This window comes from Geospiza fortis, unplaced genomic scaffold (assembly GCF_000277835.1).
Source record: "Geospiza fortis unplaced genomic scaffold, GeoFor_1.0 scaffold182, whole genome shotgun sequence".
Lineage (NCBI taxonomy): Eukaryota > Metazoa > Chordata > Aves > Passeriformes > Thraupidae > Geospiza > Geospiza fortis.
The window spans coordinates 2,886,212-2,906,850 of record NW_005054367.1 but is presented as its reverse complement, the minus strand read 5'-3'; the positions used below and the strand labels follow the sequence as shown (position 1 = coordinate 2,906,850).

The window sequence follows — 20,639 nt, the reverse complement described above, 5'->3', positions numbered from 1 at the left end:
TGTGAATTTTCTGTGGTTGGAATTTTCTGGTCTTTTGTTTGATCCTATGCACTTTCTTTTTTGATCTGTCTTGTAGGTTCTGGTATGAACTTGCTGCAGATTTGGGAAAAGGCATGGTCAAAGCCCTGCCTTGATGCTTGTGCCCCTGGATTAGAGGAGAGACTGGGATGCCCTGTCCCATCCCACTCAGTCCTGGTATGTCCCTGGCCAGAACAATTGTCAGCAACAAGAGGAGCTTTGCTGGGAGTTCTGCTAATGGCACTTGGAGTGCATTTCTGTGTGCAATGCTGCTGCTTTAGTATTTCCAGCTGTGTTGTGAAGGTGTTAACCAAGTCTTTGAAAACTTGCACCCATCATAGCTTTGGTCTCTTTGGATTCTTGCATGTCCTGGCTTTGTGAGAGACTTTTTGGTAGATGCTCCAGCGATAAGAATTTTTGGAGTCCTCTCCCATGCCCCAGAGCACCTGGTCACTGCAGAGCTGTGCATGTGTTGCAGACATCTTTTTATTAAAAATCTTTCTTTGAAATTTTTCTTTCTGGGAAGCTGAGAAGCCTCAGAAACAAAATGTAAACAATGATTATCTGCTGCTGTGGAATGCAGCGGGTGAATTTGTGATTAGTCTCATGGAGATATTTAGAATTAATAACCAATCACGGCACCGCTGGCTCTCTCTGAGCCACAAACCTTTGTTATTCATTCTTTTCTATTCTTAGCCTAGCCTTCTGATGAAAACTTTTCCTTCTATTCTTTTAGTATAGTTTTAATGTAATATATATAATAAAATAATAAATCAAGCCTTCTGAAATATGAAGTCAACATTCTCACCTCTTCCCTCATTCAAAAACCCCTGTGACCACTGTCACATGCATGGGTTTTTATTGCTGCAGAAACAGAACCCAACATTTGCATTTCTCAACAGAGATCTTGTTTTAAGCTGTTTGTAGAGTTAATGAGGTAATCTTTGTGAATAATTTGGGATATTTAAAGCTCCTGAGTTCATGTAGCATAATGGTGAAATCAAATCAAGCCTCACATCTCCTGAGTAAATGAGTTTAGTCTTACTACCCAGCACAAAAGCAGCTATTCTTTAGCTGTGCACATGTGAGACAGTGGGGATACCCATCACCTGAGCCCTCTGAGCTCCCTGCTGATCTGTAATGGAGAGGAACATATTAAAAAAATCCTTATAGATGTCCTTGTGTTTTTTATGAATAGTTTTCTTCTGTTTTTTTCTCAATGGCTATCAAATGTGGCTTAAAAGAATACAGTTCTTGACCTCTAAAATAATAGGGGTCATATTCCAGCATTTGATGCTGTGATGTATATTAATGTTGTGTTTCCTCTTATGTTTGCATTGAATTTCTAATTTCTAGCTATTAATATTCATGTATGTGTGCAAAACAGATAGATGTGTTTATGGTACTTGATGTGAATAACTGAAGAAAGACCCAAAGCTAAAGTGTTCCTATTTACTAGCCTACTTTCAAATCTAATCTGAGGGTATTCCTGTGAGGTTCTCAACAACTACAATGAAAAAAGTGCATTACAAAATTTTAAAATATTCATTTATACCTTAAATGTTCAGAAATTATTCTTGTAGCTGCTCTAGGGTTTTTCAGTTCTGTGTTACAATACATTGTCATATATTGTAAGATTGCATTCCATTTTTTTGAGCTTTTTTTCCTCTTTCTTTCTTTCCTTAGGGGCCCATTTCTCCATATTATAGTCAACGTTATGGGTTTAGCCCAGACTGTAAAATAGTAGCGTTTACAGGAGACAATCCAGGTGAGATGATTAACTGTGCAAGATTTCAGTGGATATGATTATGTATGTACTGAAATTCTGAATCCATCCTACTGGTTCTCAGATGCTGCCTATAAAATGAAAGAATATTGTTTTTATCAGCATTAATTCCTTTTTTTAACACCCTTCCATCACTGATTCTTTTGAGATAGAGATATCTCAGATAGGCTGTGTATGACACATTAATTCTCTTTTGCCAAGTAATCAGAGGTGAATTCATTTGCCTCTTGATAACTTCACTTTTTGTTATGAGAAACCATCCCTACTATGAACTACTAACATTTTAGCTTGGAGAATATGAATTTTAAAATGTATCTTGTATGTTTTCAAGCAAAAAGGTGGAGATGGACTTTGTTGGCTTTCTCTAAGAATTAGAGCTGTCCTTTTGTCAGATTGATAGATCTCAGTACAAGGGAAGGTGTTAATTCAGGGTCAGTTTTTTGAATCCTGGAGCCTGTTTCAGTGTAAAGCAAATGTTTCTGTTTCTCCAGACTGTGAAAATAAAATACTTCCCATATTACAGTAGCTTATGCAGGTTTGAATTGTGATAGAAATTCATTATGATATATTTTACATTCTTATTCTGGGAGTTGAGTAAACTCTGCATTTCCCTGAAGTCCAATTTTTTCTTCTAGACACCCAAATTCAACTTAGTCCAATAAATATGTGATTAATCTGATTGGAGTGGCAATGTTCCTCCTTTCAAGTGTGTTGTTAATCAAGGGCCCACTGTACGTAAACCTGAATACATAGACCACCAGAAAAATCATGGTGTTCTGTAGTCTTGTCTTGAGCATTTTGATTTTATTAAAATAAAAATCACACCCTCACACAAAAGTTTTGCCCATGTTTTATGGTGGATAACCCAAGGCCACTGGAAGCATATTTGCCATTTATATTGTACTTTGAGATGGTGTTTGTAATGTGCTATGATGTCTCAGGTAACAGGCTGTAATTAAGTCAAAGAACTACCTTTTATACCTGGTATTCTTTTTGCTTTCAGCATCACTGGCAGGGATGAGACTTCAAGAAGGAGACATTGCAGTAAGTCAAAACTCTCTCCTGAAAACTGTCCTTGGATGTTTGAAATACCTGAAATGTAAATAGCTGCAGGTTGCCAGTTAAATATACCTGCTAGTGTTGATTTGCTGCTTATTGGATTCATGCTTGTTCTATTTCTATCAATCTGTAAGCTGCCTGAAAGATTTTAAGTAAAGTCTTGTGACTATTTTTAACTAACACTGCAGACATTAAAACCCAAGTCTCCACCTAGTATGTATTTCACTGCCATGACAGCCTAAGTCAGAGCTAGCTTCAGCACGAATCCAATTGACTTAATGTGTAATTTAAAAACAATTAGTGGCAATAACAAATGGTTTTAATTTAATTTCTGTATTGCTTTCCATGCACATCGTGATAAGGCTTCAATTATTTTTTTTCCCCTGCAGATTAGCCTTGGCACAAGTGACACATTGTTCCTGTGGATCCAAGAGCCAACTCCTGCCTTAGAAGGTCATATTCTCTGCAATCCTGTTGATTCTCAAACATATATGGCCCTTTTATGGTAATATAATTTATTTTTTTACATCTGGGATCAATAACATATATTTCTTTCTCTGTGTTAGTGCTTTTTCTTTCTTTTGTGAGATGATAATGAATAGAACATTCAGCATTCTCTATGGTATATGGCAATCTACTGCTGAAACATTTCCATCAACCTTATAGCATTCCTATTGTTTAATCTGAGGAACTGAAACTGCAGAGTTGTGGAGGATAAATTCTCATGGCAATAGAAAGCTGAAATTATTCTGGTGAATGGATAGAGCCAGTTCTCTGTGTATCTCAGGTAATGCATTTAATGTGCGGGAATAACAAATCTGCTGAGATGGAATGTGAAATGTGTGGAGCCTCACCAGGCTGTGGAACTTCTGTGCTCCTCTAGTGGTCCAGTGGGGCATAAAGGAGTAGGTGAAGATTCCCTTTCCAGAGAGGAGCATAATCAGTGCTGCTCAGGGATGCATTAAGGCTGTGCTTCAGGAAAATATTGAGATCTCAGGACACCCAGCTGAGAAAATGATCCTCTTGGAGCTTTTGGATGCTGTGATTTGGGAGTTGCTTGGCCCCTGGCCAGCCAAGGAGGTGGACTGGAGCTGTGTTTGCCCTCACTGAACCACTGTATTCTGGATTCAAATTTCCAATCCAGGTCAAGTATTTGCAAGTAATATACAGAAAAATTTTGTGTCTAAATGCCCTGGATTGTAGATGCTTGAAACTCAGAACTTCAGCAAAGCTCAAATCTGCCCTGGAGCTGTAGTGTTGAATCCCACCTGCACAGTAGTAAATGACAGTGGGAACAGTGTTCATGAAGTTGAGTTCAAAACCAAGATGTCAATTGCAAGTTACTGAGTTTTGTTTTGTGATTTCCCAGCAGGTTTTGTTTGTTATGTTTTGTTTTGTGTAGGATTGTTTGTTTGTTTGCTTTGTTTTTAATTTACATTTGAGTTTTTCTCCCACCCAATGTTTTCTTTACTTTTGCTGTGTAGAAGTGCTGTATAAACAACCTGTTCATAATAGGGAAGCAGATACTGAGGCATTTTTCTGAATAAATGTTACGCTCCTGTTCTTTCACTGCAGCTTAACATGCAGTTTGGTGGTGGCCTTGGCAGTGCTGAGTTAATCCTTCCTGCTCCTTCTGTGTAGTCATTTCTGAGCTGGCCCTGCCCCTTTGGCACCAAGGCCTCTTTATTTCTAGAATATTAGAGTTAATAGGGGACTCTCAGTAGAGAATGAATGCCTGAGCTACCAGACAGGATATTTGTATAGAAAACTCAAATAGCTTCAGCTGGTGCTACTGAGCAAGTTCAATGATTTCCTTGCCCTCATTTTTGATATTTCTGTGCCTCTTCTGCTGAGCTGCTCTGATAACTCTGTGCTGGAGAGTGTCCAAACTGCTTCCCCCTGCATACAAGTCCAGTATTTTGCAGGAGTGTGATATTCACAAAGAAGGTGACAGCATGAACTATGCAAAGACCATAAAAAATGAAGAGATGCACATTTTACTGCATGGTTTGTTAACTGGCTGTGGTGCTTTCCTTTGCCAGATCCTGGCACAGAGCTAGACATCATCATAATTCTTGTTGGACCCAAGCTGGTTCCATACAGGTACCATGTCCCTGAAATCATAGATGCAACGTGGGGACACTCCTGCTGCTCCTGGCAGAGTCATCTCAGAGTGAGTGGTGGCAGGACACCTCTCTGAGGAGATGTCTCAGCTGTGCAGAGCTAGCCTGGGTTTGGCATGGCCTGCCATGGATCTAACCTGACTCACTGGAGAAATGCATACCCACATCTCTGCACTGTGCTCCCCAGCACCTCCTGGAAAAGCTTTTACTTATCTTGTTCTTCCTTCTCTATCTCTTTCCATAATGAAGTGTTTGCATCTTTTAACTTGCCTAGCTTTATTTAGCTGATAAACTAAACAACAATACCAAGTAAACAAAATGCTTTAAAAATCCAGAGCTAAATGTTTTGGAAAATGCATATGGTGTGTTTGTGTGTTTCAGTTTTAAGAATGGCTCTCTGATGAGAGAGAGGATCAGAGATGAGTGTGCTTCAGGCTCCTGGGATGAATTCTCCAAAGCCTTATCATCAACTGATGCTGGAAACAGTGGAAACTTGGGTATGAACCTTATCAGGGCTGGGACTTTGAGGGTTTGCTTAGACACATTCTGCAGTAGGTGTTGTACCTCCTTGTTACTGGGTCATCGTAAAGGTCAAGAATCAAGTTAACTAGAGCAAGAGAAATTCCTAATGTGTACTTGGAAATGCTCTGTTGACAACCTAAGTGTGTCATCACAGTGTTTTCCTTCGATGTTCACTGACTAAGAAAATTATATTTATGGATCTCCTGTGGTTGTTGGAAGGATGTTAGTAACATCTAAGCTGTAGAATGTTTAAAACTAGTAATTTCTGAAGGAGGTTTTCATTAAAGTTTATTTCTTTTTCTGAAGACTTAAACCAAGTGAGTTAAGTACCTCCATATTATTTCTTTCTCAGTCATTGCTCTAGAATCTTGTTCATGCATGTGTACAAAGCAGTGATGTCAAGGGATGCCTGGATTTCCTGCATTTTCCCTAGTGTGTGTCACAGAATCATTTCATCCCTGGTTTTTCCTCCATGTTATGGTTAGTAAGTGAAATGTAACAAAATTCTGATTATGGAAATATTTTAAAAATACTATTAAACTCATGGATTTGAAGTTTTTCATTATTTTCTCTCCCACAGTTTAACATTTTACAAGTCTAATATATATCTCTGAAATAAGCTGTTGAAAAGTGAGCACATGTCTAATCAAGATTAAAATGGACCCATTGCAGAGCAGGGTATGAAATCATCACCATCACCTCAGGTGTGAATTGATATAGGTAAAATTAATGTGAAAATTATAGGCAGCAAAGTTTTAAAATGTAGATATTTAAGCTATAGAAGGGTTCACTCCTTAGCAAAGTGAATTTAAGATAAAACCTCTTGACACTTTAAGATTAGATTTTTCATTTTTAGAAGCTCTGTCTGTCAAATCCAGTCTCTGTGGGGTATTAAAATGATCAGGAATCTCTTTTCACTAAAAGACAAATAATTCTAGTGTTTTAGAAAATGGGAAGAAATTATTCTAAAACCCCAAAGTCAGCCAGTTAAGACAATATTAAAAAAATTGGAAGTTGATGAAAATATTGTTACTGAACCAGGACAGTGCCTTGAAGTTTTAAAGCTTGTGTTATTGTATATTCACTTGAATATCTCACTCCTCTGTAAAATGGGTGTTTCATGAAAGTCATCCTCAGTAATCTGTGTACAAGAATAGCCTCTGGTATATCTGTAAAAAATGAAATAATCTCCATAATTTAAGTGCCTGGGGGGAGCAAAGCAAAGGCATAGCTGGTTAAATACCCCCCTTTTATTCCTTGTTCCCTGTGCTCCCTGGGGTGTGGGGAGTGGCCTCTGCAGAGGTTTGGAGGTCAGGACTGGAATGTTGGGATGTGCTTCCCCTGCAGGTCTGTGGCACACAGAGTCACTTGCTGGCAACTTTGCAGAATGTGTAACCAGAAAGGTTATGTGTGCTAAAGCACAGTATTATTTTGGGTTTTATTTTGCCAGGTCTGCTAGGGCAGCACAGTTTTGTTCCAAGGTTAGAACCTCAGAAACTGTCCTTAGTTTCTTAGCTATTCTGTTCAATTTTTCTGTCCTCATTTTTTTTTTTTCTGGTCTTCTTTCTTGAATATCTTTTCTGGCCAACCCAAAGAAATCTTTGTCTAGCAGTCTACAAAGCATTACAGCATTTCCTCAGATCTCATCAAAACTATTCAGAGACCAGCTCTGCTTCGTGACTTAAAATATCTGATGTTCTCTAATAAGCTCATGAAATCTAATCCAGGGTATGAAATGTTCCAATATTCCTGTACTCTTCTTACCAACTTCCCATTTTTTCTCTGTGTGTGTTTTTTTTTCTCTTTTCACCCTTGTATATGACTTACTCAGAATATTTCTACTATGAGTTATGTGTTAGCTGTGTGACTTGTGAATGTGTGTATTGTGGTGGATGTAACCTCTCCTGTAGGCTTGGTGTTTATTACATTGTTTGGCATGTTTAATATCCACACTTTGGAAACTGAGACAAACATAGAATTATAGAATATCCCAAGTTGGTAGAGATCATTAAAGTCCAACTCCTGGTTCTGCACAGGAGAGCCCCAGGAATCCCACCACATGGCTCAGAACATTTAGAAGTTGATGTGTGGACTGAAATTAGTAAAGAAACAGGCTGTGTGGTGACTCATATGTCTAAATACATGATAAACATCTATTATCATTTTAGCTGTGTGCAGAAATAAGGTTCCAGCTTTGGGCCTGGGAGCAAACATGACATCTTTAATGTTTCTTGATGCAGGTTTCTACTTTGATGTGATGGAAATTACTCCTGAAGCAGTTGGGATTCACAGATTCAACAGAGACAACCAAAAGGTAATAATAATCTGGTTAATGTCTCAAACTTTGAAGGAGTGCTGTCAAGGCTTCAACTCTTTGCCATTATATATTTTTTTCTTTCTGTCTGAAATATTTGCTGTCCAGTTTCATTTATTGATACAAATCCCTGGGAGGATTTTCATAAGGAACTATTTGGTCTGTAGCTTGAGAGCATCTACAGAGCAATGTCTAAACTAGAACTTTATATGGTATTTTTTTAATGGTCTACTTTCTTTACTGGAAAATGTGGATTTACTGAAACCAACACTGTCTTTGAGACAGGATTAACTTTAAGCTTACCGAGAACTTAGTACATGTACGTGACTTAGGCCTTGTTTTTTAAGTTTTAGGCACATAGATAAGGGCGTATTGAAACTTTGGGCTGTAATATTTTGTCTATATATGTGTGAACTTAAAGACCACATTTTACTGCCCTGCATGACTTGGAGTAACCTACAAGCCACATAATGGTATTGAAGTCAGCACAGGCTCAAGTCCAAGTGGAATGAAATAGAAATTAAGTTATGGAAAGTTCTTTGTATATTGTGGGGTTTTTTTTTTGAGGAATGGCTGTTGTTTAAATGCCTGGCTTTCTGGGTGGTACTGAAACTCAGGAGATGTCTTTGATCAATCATGACTCCCAGTCGATCAGATCTCACGTGGGTGAACAGAGATTGATGCTATCTGGTGTTTGCAGTGCAGCTCTACTCTCTGAAGTGTTGGCTGTTAAATGAATGAATGCTTAATCACTTCTAGCTGTTACACAAATGTAGGCACTTACTGCAGTGCATGGAGAAACTCAACTTCATGTGAAGGATTCCCTCTGTTTGTTTGCAGTTCAATATTCTTCTGCTTCTGTTGCCTCATTGGTGAAAGGACAGAAAAGTGTTATAGATAGAAACAAAATAAATTAATGAAAAGATTACATGGTTTCACTTTTGGGCAGACATAGATTTAGACTTCTGTACCATTGCTTAATTCATCTGAATTTTATATAACTTTATATTATATAATTGCTTTAAATTTATATTTTTGAGATATTGATTCCTAAGCAGCTCTTGGTGATGGGAAATGCTTAGGGAAGAGTTTACAACTTGCCCTAAACTTCTTCCCATTGTGCATCAACTTCAAGTTTGTATTTGCCAACAGCCTTGAGGATATGGGTTGTGTTCTCTGTCGTGAGTCTTTAGGTCCATCTTGTGTGTATGAGTGAAGAGCTGGGCCTAGATGAGAGCAGACTTCAGGGTGAAGGCAAAGATAAAAACACAAGGCAGGTTTATAGTTGATTAACCGCTCTGCAGCTTGGCAGTGTGTGCTGGGTAAGGAGTTGTTAATTCATTCCCTCTTTGGTACAGGTTCCAAGGTTTCCAAAGGAAGTAGAAATACGGGCACTGATTGAAGGGCAGTTCATGGCCAAGAGGATTCATGCTGAAAAGCTGGGATATAAAGTCTGTAAGTATGATGAGAACTAACTACTGGCATTGGGGGCCAAAGGCAGTAATGTCAGCACTGTGACTCCTGTCCTGCCTGATGGATACAGAAATTGGTATGAATTCTGAGTTTGGTCTCTTGGAAAAATTATTGATGGTGTGCTGGGTGCAAGTTTTTGCAGGTGTTAGAAGGACCAAGGAGGTTTAGCTTTAAGAAGACTTATTTTTCAAGTATTCTTGCTGTCTCATTGTTTCTGAGCTGCATTGTCCTTTTTTAAATAAGAGTTTGGCCTTAGCTTGTTAAGTGAGAAGAAGAAAAGCCTGCCTGAAGCACAAGACTCTAACTCAGAAAATCTGAAATCTATGTTGAGTTCTTGGATATGCCATCAGCTGGTTACACACCTCTTTACCTCAGTTTTCTGTTAATAAGGCAGAAGCCCTTTCCCTATCTTGTGGTTTAGAAAGCCAGAGATCCAACTTCCTAGAACTGATGATTTGAATAGTTTTTAGCACATTGGAACAGAAAAGTCAGCCAGTATTTTATCTAGAGAAGTGAGTTCAGATCATTACTAGATGTACAATTCTACAAAAATAACACAGGCAAGCCTGGAAGATTTTTATTTATGTTTTCTGACAGTGTATCAGCCAGTGGTATCTTAAACACACTGAATTAACTCATCTGGAGGATTTTTAATAAATATTTTATTTTAAAAAATAATAGTATTTTTATTTATATCCTGATCTCCTTCTTCACAAGTCATTCCTACCCCCAGGCTTTTATCAATAATCAGGAAGGACAGAATATTTTTATTGTTTGTTTTTAAGAGAGAACTCCAGGAGCTGAAAGTTGAAAAAAATGCAGAGATACTGGAACAAATCACAAGGCTTGACAACACCACCTCATAAATTTATGCTGTAAAGGTTTTTGTGTTATATATTTTCTTATACAGTTGAAACTGTATTTATTTGTGGGGATTTATGGCGACAGGCAGAGTTTCAAATAGACTGTGTTTAAAATGCCTGTTTATTCTTCATTCTTAGATTCTGCTGCAACAAAATCTTGGCTTATATAGCCCAGAAAGCTCATGGCTGAGGATACTTTTGCAGTCTGTAAATGTCAGGGGTTAGACAAGCACCAGAGTGTGAGAAGAACTATTTGAGATATCAGACAACCCTGACACAGGAGCAAATGGGGATAAATTATCTGTAAATACATTTAGGCTGAGTAGGACAGCCAAAAATCCAAATTGTTTTAGGATGTGGCATAATAGGCTCTAAGAATTCTTCATTAGTGTTTTTTAAAATGCTGTAGATGCCTACCATGAAAAGGAGACAGGTGTGATTGGATTATATTCCTATGGATTCTTTGGAACATTAGATACTTTTTTGTTGCATCCCTAGAGCCTTTTAGCTATTTGGTAACTTAACAGATGAGTTGCTTTAAAAAGGAACTGCTGTACATAGTGTGGGCTGTGTGCATCTCCCACTTCTCCTTAGTGGTATTATTTAAATGTCATACTCTGTTGTTTGTGTAGTGATGGCAGGCTCACATCTGCATTTGTTGTGTGACAGCTCTGGAAACAGGGTGTGTTCTCAATGTGTTTCAGGGTAAGGATGAGCATTGTGGGAATTACTCCAGCATTGCCAGACTTGCTCTTGTTTAATAGCTGCTGTTTTTCAGGCTGCCTTTTTTTTTTCTTTCCTTTTAATGTGATTTAAAAGCTTATTTATTTTTTGGATTAAATATGCAGTTGGGACCCTTGTGTTTATTCAATTCCTTTTAGGCCTTGCCTACATGGGGGATTTACTTTGATATTTCCAGGAATCAAGCTGATTTACATTCAGAAATATAATCACAGCAGGGTAAATCTTGGCTCTTTTTTTTTTGTTGCTGTTGTTTGCACTGATGTGAGAATACAGTAAGAAGTGCTCACAAGCTCTGGAAGGTTCTATGATGACACCCATTAAATCAATGTGTGAGAGAAATGGATGTGGCACGGTCAGTCACAACAAATGCCTTGCTGGGGTGCCCTGAGGGTTGTGTGGTGCTGTCACAGTGGTGCGTATGAGTCCGAAACCTGGCTAAGAATTTCCCTAGCTCTGGCACCAAGGTGCTGGAAAATGATTTTGGCAGCTCTGAACCTGCCTCTCTGTTCTTGGGCCAAATGCAGTTTGGATGGCTGTAATCAGAAAAGCAGCAGCGTACGTGAGAGAGAATTCTGTAAAAACAAACAAATAAAAGCTGCCATATAGAGTTCTTGGTTATGCACTGTGAACATGACAAACATTAGATAATCCCTCAGAATTAGCTCCCAGTTAATGAATATATTATCTTACAAGGAGCAGTATTTTGAATCCTCAGTCTAGCTGGTGCTGTGGGAAGGAGTGCAATGATGCTGAAAGAGCTTTTTATATGTGAGATTTTTTTCCCAGTTGGATGTGTCCAGCACATTATAAATCTGATATAAATGACAAATAATGGTTTAAAATACCCCTTAAAGCAGCTCCTCAGGTGCTGTTTGTGCTGCCTGTGACACGAGCTCAGATTTCAGTGTGGCTTTGGTGCCAGTAGAGGGCAGGGGATTCTGTCTCATGAATTTTGTCTCTGAGGCTGGGACGTGTCAGCCTTGTTCTGAAAATGGCACACAGTCACCAGATGATCCTTAGGAGAAAGGTTAAACCTTATATTAATTGTGATTTAAGGGCTTTCAAAGTGTGTGTCACTCTGTTCTAATTGCTCTAATCTTTCTCAATCAGGTTTCAGAGGAAATCATTCAGTAACACCCTGTATCCTGTTTTGCTTATGTGCTTAAGGGGCGGACTGAGTGTTGAATCTAGAAACAAACAAGTGAAGTTTGGTCTGTCCCTGTTGTTTACATCCTCCCATTCAGAGATTCATGAAGATAAGGTGAGGGTTTGCTGTTCTGCCTTTATTTTCCTGAATTTTGATGGTATCATAAACACCTTCTATTTTTTCACTTCCTTTTACTGCTTGCAGCCATCCCCCTTGGAAAGCCAAGCTCACAACTGCAGTTCAGAGGCTGGACTTAGAGTCATTCTTGCTGCATGGTTAGGGGACTCTCTGAAGTCAAAACCATGGTAACTTTATGGAGAAATAAGTGTCTGCAGCTCAGTGACACAGGTGGTCACAGCAGCTATAAAGCTGTCAGTGGTACAGACTGATCTGCCAGTATAGACTTCAATAATCTTGATGATCACTTCAGAGTTGCTTCTGTTCCTGACCAAGCAATCCTAAAGTTCATCCTAAAATTGACACTGGCTGGAGAATGTTGCCATGGTTCTTGCTTGGACCTAGTGAGGCTGTCCTGGTGAAAACCCACAAAACTGAGTAATTCTGGGGACAAAATCCATCCCCCACCTTACTGATAGGTGAAGTAAATATGCCATGATGTATCTTACATATGCTGAAGGAAAATAGCACATAGGTCAGGGCTGTGTGTTGATCACATGTAGTCAGTAGATATTTAAATTATATTCTGCTCTAGATTGTAGGAACCTTCATGACAATGGTAACCTGAGCCCTGAGTCAACACATGTTGGATCAGACGTGTGCTAGAGTTGAGTCAAGTCAGCTTTTGTGGGCTGCAGCAATTAATAAATCCTGCTGCCATGTAGGAAGGCTGATTATCTGAGGTGGGGTCTGTGTTGAAGCTGTTAACCTTGGACAGGGCTGTCTTGTTTTTGTGCCTATCTGTAAGTCCCTAACACTCCAATTGCCCAAGGTGCTGTTGTCACCTTTATACCTTCAGGAATCTGATTCTGCCACCTAACTGTGCTCAGCCGGGCAGGTGGGTAGAAGGTGCCACATTTTATGAGCACAGGCTTTGTCCATAAAACCCTGTGTCTGTGATTATTGTGTAATTTATAGTTTCTTACTTAAATCCATCACTCACAAATGATGTTGGTGCCTTGAATTCTAGTGACTGTATTGGTGCTTAAGTGCTGGCTGGAGTGACGCTGACATGCCTGGGGCTTTGCACTGCTGTAAGAATGATTTTTTTTCAATGGGGTACATTCTTGGAAAAAAAACCCCAGCAGTGCTGCAGTGCTAAGAAGAAAAAGAGGAATGCCAGAGCATGCTGGGCCTGATGTCTCAGGGAATAGAGGGGGGACTTAAATTTCTGAAGAACTCAGTTTAAGATCAGGTGAGGGTAAACCCCAAGGTGATGAATTTTCTTTTTCTTCAGGTGGTGTTTTCTTCTGATGCTCTTTCAGCAGGCTGGAAGTAGCAGTAATGTGGGGCTTTTTCCTGCAGGGAAGGCAGTCTGATGGGGTCAGGGATGCTCAGAAAATAGAATCAAGGAATCATTAAGGTTGGAAAAGTCCTCCAAGATCATCACATCCAACACCACCATGCCCTCTAAGACATCTCATGAAATGTCATGCCTACATGTTTTTTGAACACTTCCAGGGACAGTGACTCCACCACTTCCCTTGTTCCAAACTATCACTTAGTACAACATGGAGCAGTTGTGTTTCATTGTTCCTGTTGTCACATGGAGGCACAGAAACCCAAAGGTGACACCTGAGGCTGTTACTCCACAGCAAAATATTGGCTTGGGAGGATGAAGTAGCTCTCCTGCTTAGCAAGGCAGGATGTCACTGGTCCTTGGGATTCTTCAGGGATGCCTTTGTGTCTGGCTGTGACAGATTTTCCCGCTAGTGGTTGTCCTTTATTGTCTGGCATTTGTGACTGTGCTCTCCAAAACTCCTGTGAATTATTGGGAGCGTGGGGATTCTTGTTCTGTCAGCCTTTGCCTGCGCTGCTGAGTGTGTGTTTACTCCAGTTGTAGCAGTGTTTTGGCTGAAATAAGGAACATTGGGAGTGAGGCCATTTTGTAGTTGCATACAGATTAAATTGATGTTTATGCCCTGTGGGATTTAAATTTCTTAGAGAAATCAATACTAAAATGTTGTGTTGGCTTCGTGCTTGTCTCTTGCTGTTTGCTGCTGAGCGTGCTGATGGTGTTTCAGCAGCACGATGGTGCTGGCTTTGTTAGGGGCCTTTTGCTTCAGCAAGCTTGTGAAAACAGTTTAAAAATTGTTAGAGGACAGTGACAGGTTGAAGATTTCTTTTTGGAACAATAGTGAATAGCAGTAACAGCCAGATTCAAATGTGGAACAGAGATGGGGCAGAGTGTGCTGCTTGGCATGCAGTACAAACAGAAATGCCTTGCCATTACATCTTAAACCTATATTTTTGAGGGAGGAGTGTTGGCTCAAAAAGTACTTTGAAATTCACCAGAGGCAGGATCTTCCTCCCAGATAAGCCAGTCATTCTGCTGCAGAGGATATTTGTATTTTCTGATGAAACTTCTGCCTGATAAGAGTGCCAGTTCGAGATGGGCAATAGCTTGCCAAGAACTTGACTCTATCCACTTTTATTTTTCACAGAGCATTAGACTTTTATCACAAAGCTGAGCCTTCAAGGCATGATCAAGCAAGGCTTGGTTTTAAGCCAGTGATCTGGAAAGGTTGGTTAGCTCATTACCAATTCCCTGACCAAGTATTTCACAAAAAAGTGGCTTTTTATTATTACTTGGCTCAGGAGAGTAAAGTATTAGTTTAACTAATTTTTAAAGGGTTAGATAAAATGTCTCTGAAGGAAATGACCTCATGTGCTATAAGGAAGCTGCTTACGTGCTCTAGAATTTTTCATGCAGTGCCTATTGTCTTGCTTTTATTTTGCTTTATTGTTGTCATACATATACAGGAAATACAATGAAGACAGAAAATCTGAAGAGTTAATAAAAAAAGATTAGAAGGGGTACTATCTGTCTTTCTTTTCTGACACAATGATAAAATGCTGTCATTCTTTGAACAATTGCTTTTAATGTTTGGTCAGCAAAAGACCAAGTATGTAAATGGTTCAATTCCTGTGCCCTGATGTTAGGAGAGATTGTTTATGGCTCTGTCAGGGGATGTACTTTTCAGGCAGTACTCAGGAAAATAGTCAAGCTGTCAGTTTGCTGGGTTTGTTAGAGCTTTGTGGATCTCTGGAAGCTGGGGACCTGGAGATCAGCTGGGTTATCTACTAAATCTCCTTTTATTGCTTGTTTTTTGAGACTGATCTACAGTTTTAAATCCAATTAGATTAGCAAGGGAATGACATGACTGCAGTCTATAACTGCCTTCTTGGGGAAAGGAAACTTGATAGTATAGGACTCTTGGGCCTTACAGACAGAAACATTATGGTTCAATAACTGGAAGCTGAAAGCAGGCAAACCTCAAATGACAAGGAAGGTGCAGATTTTTAACAGAAACTGAAATCAAACTGCAGCAATTGACAGTGGTGTAGTGAATTCTTTAGCACTGGCAGTTTTTAGAACAAGATTTTTTTTCCCCCCCTAAAACTAGGTGTATTGGTCTAAAGAGATCATTTCTGTTACAGAAGAGTGAGTTTAAAAGATGAGAGTTGTCCATTCCACCTCAGACACATGGGAATCTGTAAGAAAAATAAGTTCATCTGATTCACAGCTATATAACATTGCTGTGTAGTATCATTTATACCCATAGCAGCTTCTGGTATCACTGTAAATGAAGCCCTGTTTTCATAATCATTCTGCTTGTAAAATACTACATTTACCTTAGTTGACACTTGGTGAAATGCCACATATTTATTACTTTAAATCTTTCTCCTGGTGTGTTCCTGTATTTTCATTTTTGTTGTTCAAATGTCACAGTCCTGTTAGTGAGCTCCAATCAGCTCTCCCAAGACTTTCCTAGTCCTTCCAGCTGTTTTTCCTTTTTTTTTCTGGTTTAAAGTTATTCAGCTTCTTTTACACATCTCAGGTTATGCATCACCCCTGAGCATTGTCTCAATGCTTTCAGATGCATCAACCCACAGCTGAGGTTTTCAGTGTTAACAGGGGTTCCTACTAGACAAGCCATTCTTTTCCTGCTTCCTCTATTTGCCTGCACATTCAGTGATTTTTTGCTGTGATTGCTGCATGAAATTAGGGAAGGCAATTTCCCCTTACTTAAAAAGAGATTACTGCCTAAATTTCAAAAACAATTTTGGATATCTAGAGCTTTGTTTCCATCCAGATTTTGATTTCCAGAGGACAGCTACTCAGTTCTTACTCAGATTATCTCAAGGAAAAAAATAGCCAACCACCTCCCACATTTCTTGTTTAAGTAAGACCCAAGTAAAGTTCACACAATTGTGGACAAGAATTATTTTGCTTTTGACTTGCATAACTTCAATTCTCTTCAGACATGAGGAATTAATTTGGACAGCTTCTGAAGTTATTTCTGGCCTGTGGTTTTCAAGAACACACATGAAGGATATTCCTTAAACTATAATGTTATTTAACCTGTGTGTGGTGTGTCTAACTTATGCCCTAGCACAGGTATGTGTGGGGAATGTAAAATGACAGGTCTCAGCCCCAAGGTTTTCCCACCCTCAGTTTAGTCTGAGTGTAAAAGGTGGCAAAAGGTGTAAAGTTAATGAAAAACAACCTTCAAGTGCAGTGTGTACTTCTCCAGTTGTCTGAGGTAAGAACAGAATTGTGTTACCTTTGCACTTGGAGGCTGGAATTTGGGATCAGTGAAAGGACAAACCCAAGGAAGAAAATTTGGTGTGTGGAAGAGTGAGATTATAGTATCCACAGAATTAAGATCCCAGCTTCTGGACAGTGATATCACTTTTGTCTTTGATGTTCAAAAGGCTGGACTTGCCAGTGTCTTGCAGTGACCTCCAGCTTGTCAGTGCTATAACTTTCCTAGCTGGAAAATCCAAAGAATGGATAAAAGAACACAAAGAAAGTTTGCTTGAATCTGAAATTGTCTTTTTCTGACTGCAGTTAGAGTGATTGTACAGCATCAGACAAAGTAAAAAACTAAACTCAGGAGTACCTGCTGAGCATTGTACATCAATTACTACACAAGTAGAAAGTGAGTTTAAAAATGGCCACTTCTCTACCACTTCTGTTGGTTTTAAAGTATTTGTGTTCCATTTGACAATATCTGAAGATTAATAAGAAATGTCAAGAAATCTCTGAAAGCTGGAAATTTGAAATTAAAATACAAATATGAATATACATACAAGCAAAGGGTAGGTTTGTAATGGTTTTATTTTTCATAGTATCTCAAAGTGAATTAGTTCTTTAGAGAATACCTCTACTGCAGATAATTTCACTTGTCAATATTTATCTGAAATGTTCCTAAACTGTGGCTTAGCACCTCATGCTTCACCTCTGATTGTACCTATTTCCATGGAGTCTTCTGAAATGCATATATATTAGACATTTTCAGAAGTTCTGGTGGATGAAATTTCAATCAACTCCTGGTTGTAGAAATCAGCTGCATCTTTCTCAAATATAAATAATTTTCATTTCCACTTTTGCAGTAACAGTAATAAATGAACTGGCTTGTAAACATGTTCAGTTTCTAAAGTTGGTAGCCAAAGTTTGTGTGCTTGTCTATCTTGCCAAGGCACTCCATCATTTAGCAGCTTCCCTCATGGTGTTCTGATATCTTATTTTCAACAGCTTCATTTTACTTTTGTTTCATTTTAACAATAGGCTTTGTTGGTAGAGAGCTTTGTACCCTGGAGGTATCCACGTCCTGGGGACTCCATTTCAGGGCAATCCCTTCTTTGTGTTTCCAGGAGTGGTCACTCAGCTCCTTCCCTCTCCATTGCCAACATCTGTCACTGAGCAGGGCAGATGTCAGAATTTATCTGCACACAGCCATTTTCTTGGTGGGAAGCTTAAAACATACAGAAATGTTGTATATTTTATCCTGTGTGGCAGCAGCCCTGTGAGTGGTATTGGAATGAAGGTGGTCATTGGTCACAGGGCCTGAGGGATTTTGAAGGATATTTTCAAAAGCATCCATTCTCTTCCCTTAAGATGCTCTTGATTTTTTTTTTCCCCCCTGTGTTTATTCTGGTCAAAAATGAACTTTTTGTTATTTTGAAGTAGTTCTAATTATAATGGCAATACAAATGTACAAGTGAAGAGCTGCTTGACTAATCTCTTCAAATTAAGAGCACTTCTAGTTAAATGACTTAAGGTTACCTGCAAATGAACAGTTTTACTGCAGAGAAAGTGATACAAAGCTCATATGGGGCACTTAATGTTGTGAACACAAAGGCTTGGTACCCACTGAAATGGAGGTGAACATCTGAAACCATTGTTTTTAAGTATGACACATTAGAATAAGAAATTGCTGGCATATCTATTGGAAAATGTGGAGCTCTGTTTATAAGTAAACTGCAAGTAATAACTCCTTTAGTAATCATGTGCATCTGATGCTTTGGAGCAATGCCACAAAATTGTGGAAAAAGTGATTTAAAGGATGGTGCACCTAAGAGCTTCGCATAAAAGGCTCAAAGAACAATTACCTAAGTTGAATGCAGTGTTTTAAAAACAGCTTCATCCATTTTCCTGCCTTTTTTTGTGCCTTTACTCTAAATAATCCTAATGTATATTAATTAATTGTTTGAAATAATACCAATAAATCTAACAAGGTTTGTCTAAAGCTTCACTGCACAAAGGAAACTTCATGTTTGTTTCAGTGGTGAGAGAAAAAAAATCATTTACTGAAAATATTAAGAAAGCTAATATTAATTTAGATGGAACTTAATGAAATCTTTAATGGCTTTTTAAAATTATTTTCCTGAGATTGTAATTTGAATTAAATCATTACTATTGTTAAATTAGTTAAACACTAAATTAAGAAATGCAAATGAAGTGAGCCCAAAATCCAATGTGGTTATTGTTTTTATTGATATATGTAGGCTAGTGGTGCGGAGCAAATTCTAATTATATCTGATCTGTTATTTGCAGTACAAGTTCCTGACTCTTCATTAAGTGTAATACATTAGATTAAATGCTTTGTTCGATAAAAGCTTGGAAAATACCACTATTACAATAAACCTCTTGCTGCTCTTGCCTCTTTGTTTGGGCTGTTAGCACTGTGTATAATGCAGGCTTCAAGGCTTTCTGGTTTAAAGTCGGAAAATCCTGCCCAGCTGTGATCATCAGAGGAAGATAAATGTAGGTAGCAGAGTCACAGGAGGCCCAGGAGTGAGGGAGAGTTGCTGAAGGCAACTCCATTACATACATGAGTTCACCTGAATAAATGTTCAGTGGCTTCTGTTTTGCTAACTTTAAATACTGGTAGCTAGCGAGGAAAATGCTCCTTTCACATGATATATCTCTCTCTACGATTAAAACATCCAAAATAAATGAAGCATGCCTCCACATAGCAGAACTGGATTGATCCAAGTTGTTCTTTATCCTTTGGTTTATGTTTTTAAATAATTTTTGTATTTATAAAACACTGACTGGAATCAGTAGAAATCCAGGGAGGAAAGAGGAAAATGTGTGTGCCATTTTGGGCTTGCCTGCTTTGTGCGCAGCTAAGCTACTCGCCTCTGTCAAAGCTCATTTTTCATTTTTAAGCTGCTGTTTTCCTCAGGAGCTCTTCAGGAAGGTGAAATGGAGCACACCAGCTGCCAAACCTCCCTGTGACAGTCCCATGTGGAGAGAGGACCTCATAACCAGGGGTAGGTCTGGCTGCATGACTGGACAAGCTGGGCACACGTGGTGGGACCCACATTCCTGAGCTGTGCCAGGCTTGTCCTGTGCCTCTGCATCCACCCTGGTGCTGCTTGACTCTGCATCAGGTGATGGAGCTTCTCAACTGCTCTCCAGAACTCCTGTTTGAGCTGAGAGAATTATTATTGTACCCATTATTGTACACTGAGGAAGAACTTGCCTGACCTGTTGAGCCCCCATGCAGAAGTGCTCTTACCTCTGTCAGCATTAGTGATAAATGATTTATATACAGATTTATATACAGTGTGCTCCTCAGTTCAAGTTATTCTGGTAATGTCAAGGCACCTGTCCAGCCCAAGTGCAGGAGCTGCCTCTGCTCTGGCTGCTCTGCATTCGCAGCAGGGTGTAGAGACAAAAACCATGAGACCTCATCACTGTTTTTCAACCTTCTGGAAAGGTTGCATTTGGGAATGCATGCTGGCAGAGCAGTGCTGACAGCTGATGTTTGCAGCAGAGGCTCTGGTTTCTCTCTACACAGATCTCTTCTTTCTCCCAGTGTGTGAGGTGTAAGCAGTGCAAGAAGCTCTATAACCATGTGAGTACAACTGATTAGCTTCAGCCTGTGGTTAACCTTTTCCTGGCAGAATAACTGCTGGAATTGATGTGATAGAGGCTTGTGAGGAGGTTGCTGCTCTGTTTTAGCCTAATGTGGTGGGCATAGTGTGTTCAAGTGCTAGTTGGCTTTGGGAGATGGGGTTCCAATGCTGGAATTTAGTTTATGTTCATGTTTACACCAGGAGTGTGTGGCAAAGTAGGACAAGACATTGAGCACTGAGCATGTTTTGTGAGCCTTCT

General features: G+C 39.2%; 1 protein-coding gene across 1 annotated transcript in view; it reads left to right on the top strand.

Moving 5' to 3' along the window:
- Positions 1–20,639, top strand: part of XYLB (xylulokinase) — an 82,252-nt gene that overhangs the window by 17,282 nt on the left and 44,331 nt on the right. The window contains exons 9-15 of the mRNA XM_005424341.2: positions 77–195; positions 1,705–1,786; positions 2,808–2,848; positions 3,253–3,368; positions 5,368–5,483; positions 7,749–7,822; positions 9,181–9,277. Of these exons, the coding sequence (XP_005424398.1) occupies positions 77–195; positions 1,705–1,786; positions 2,808–2,848; positions 3,253–3,368; positions 5,368–5,483; positions 7,749–7,822; positions 9,181–9,277 (645 nt within the window). The remainder of the gene's footprint in view (positions 1–76; positions 196–1,704; positions 1,787–2,807; positions 2,849–3,252; positions 3,369–5,367; positions 5,484–7,748; positions 7,823–9,180; positions 9,278–20,639) is intronic.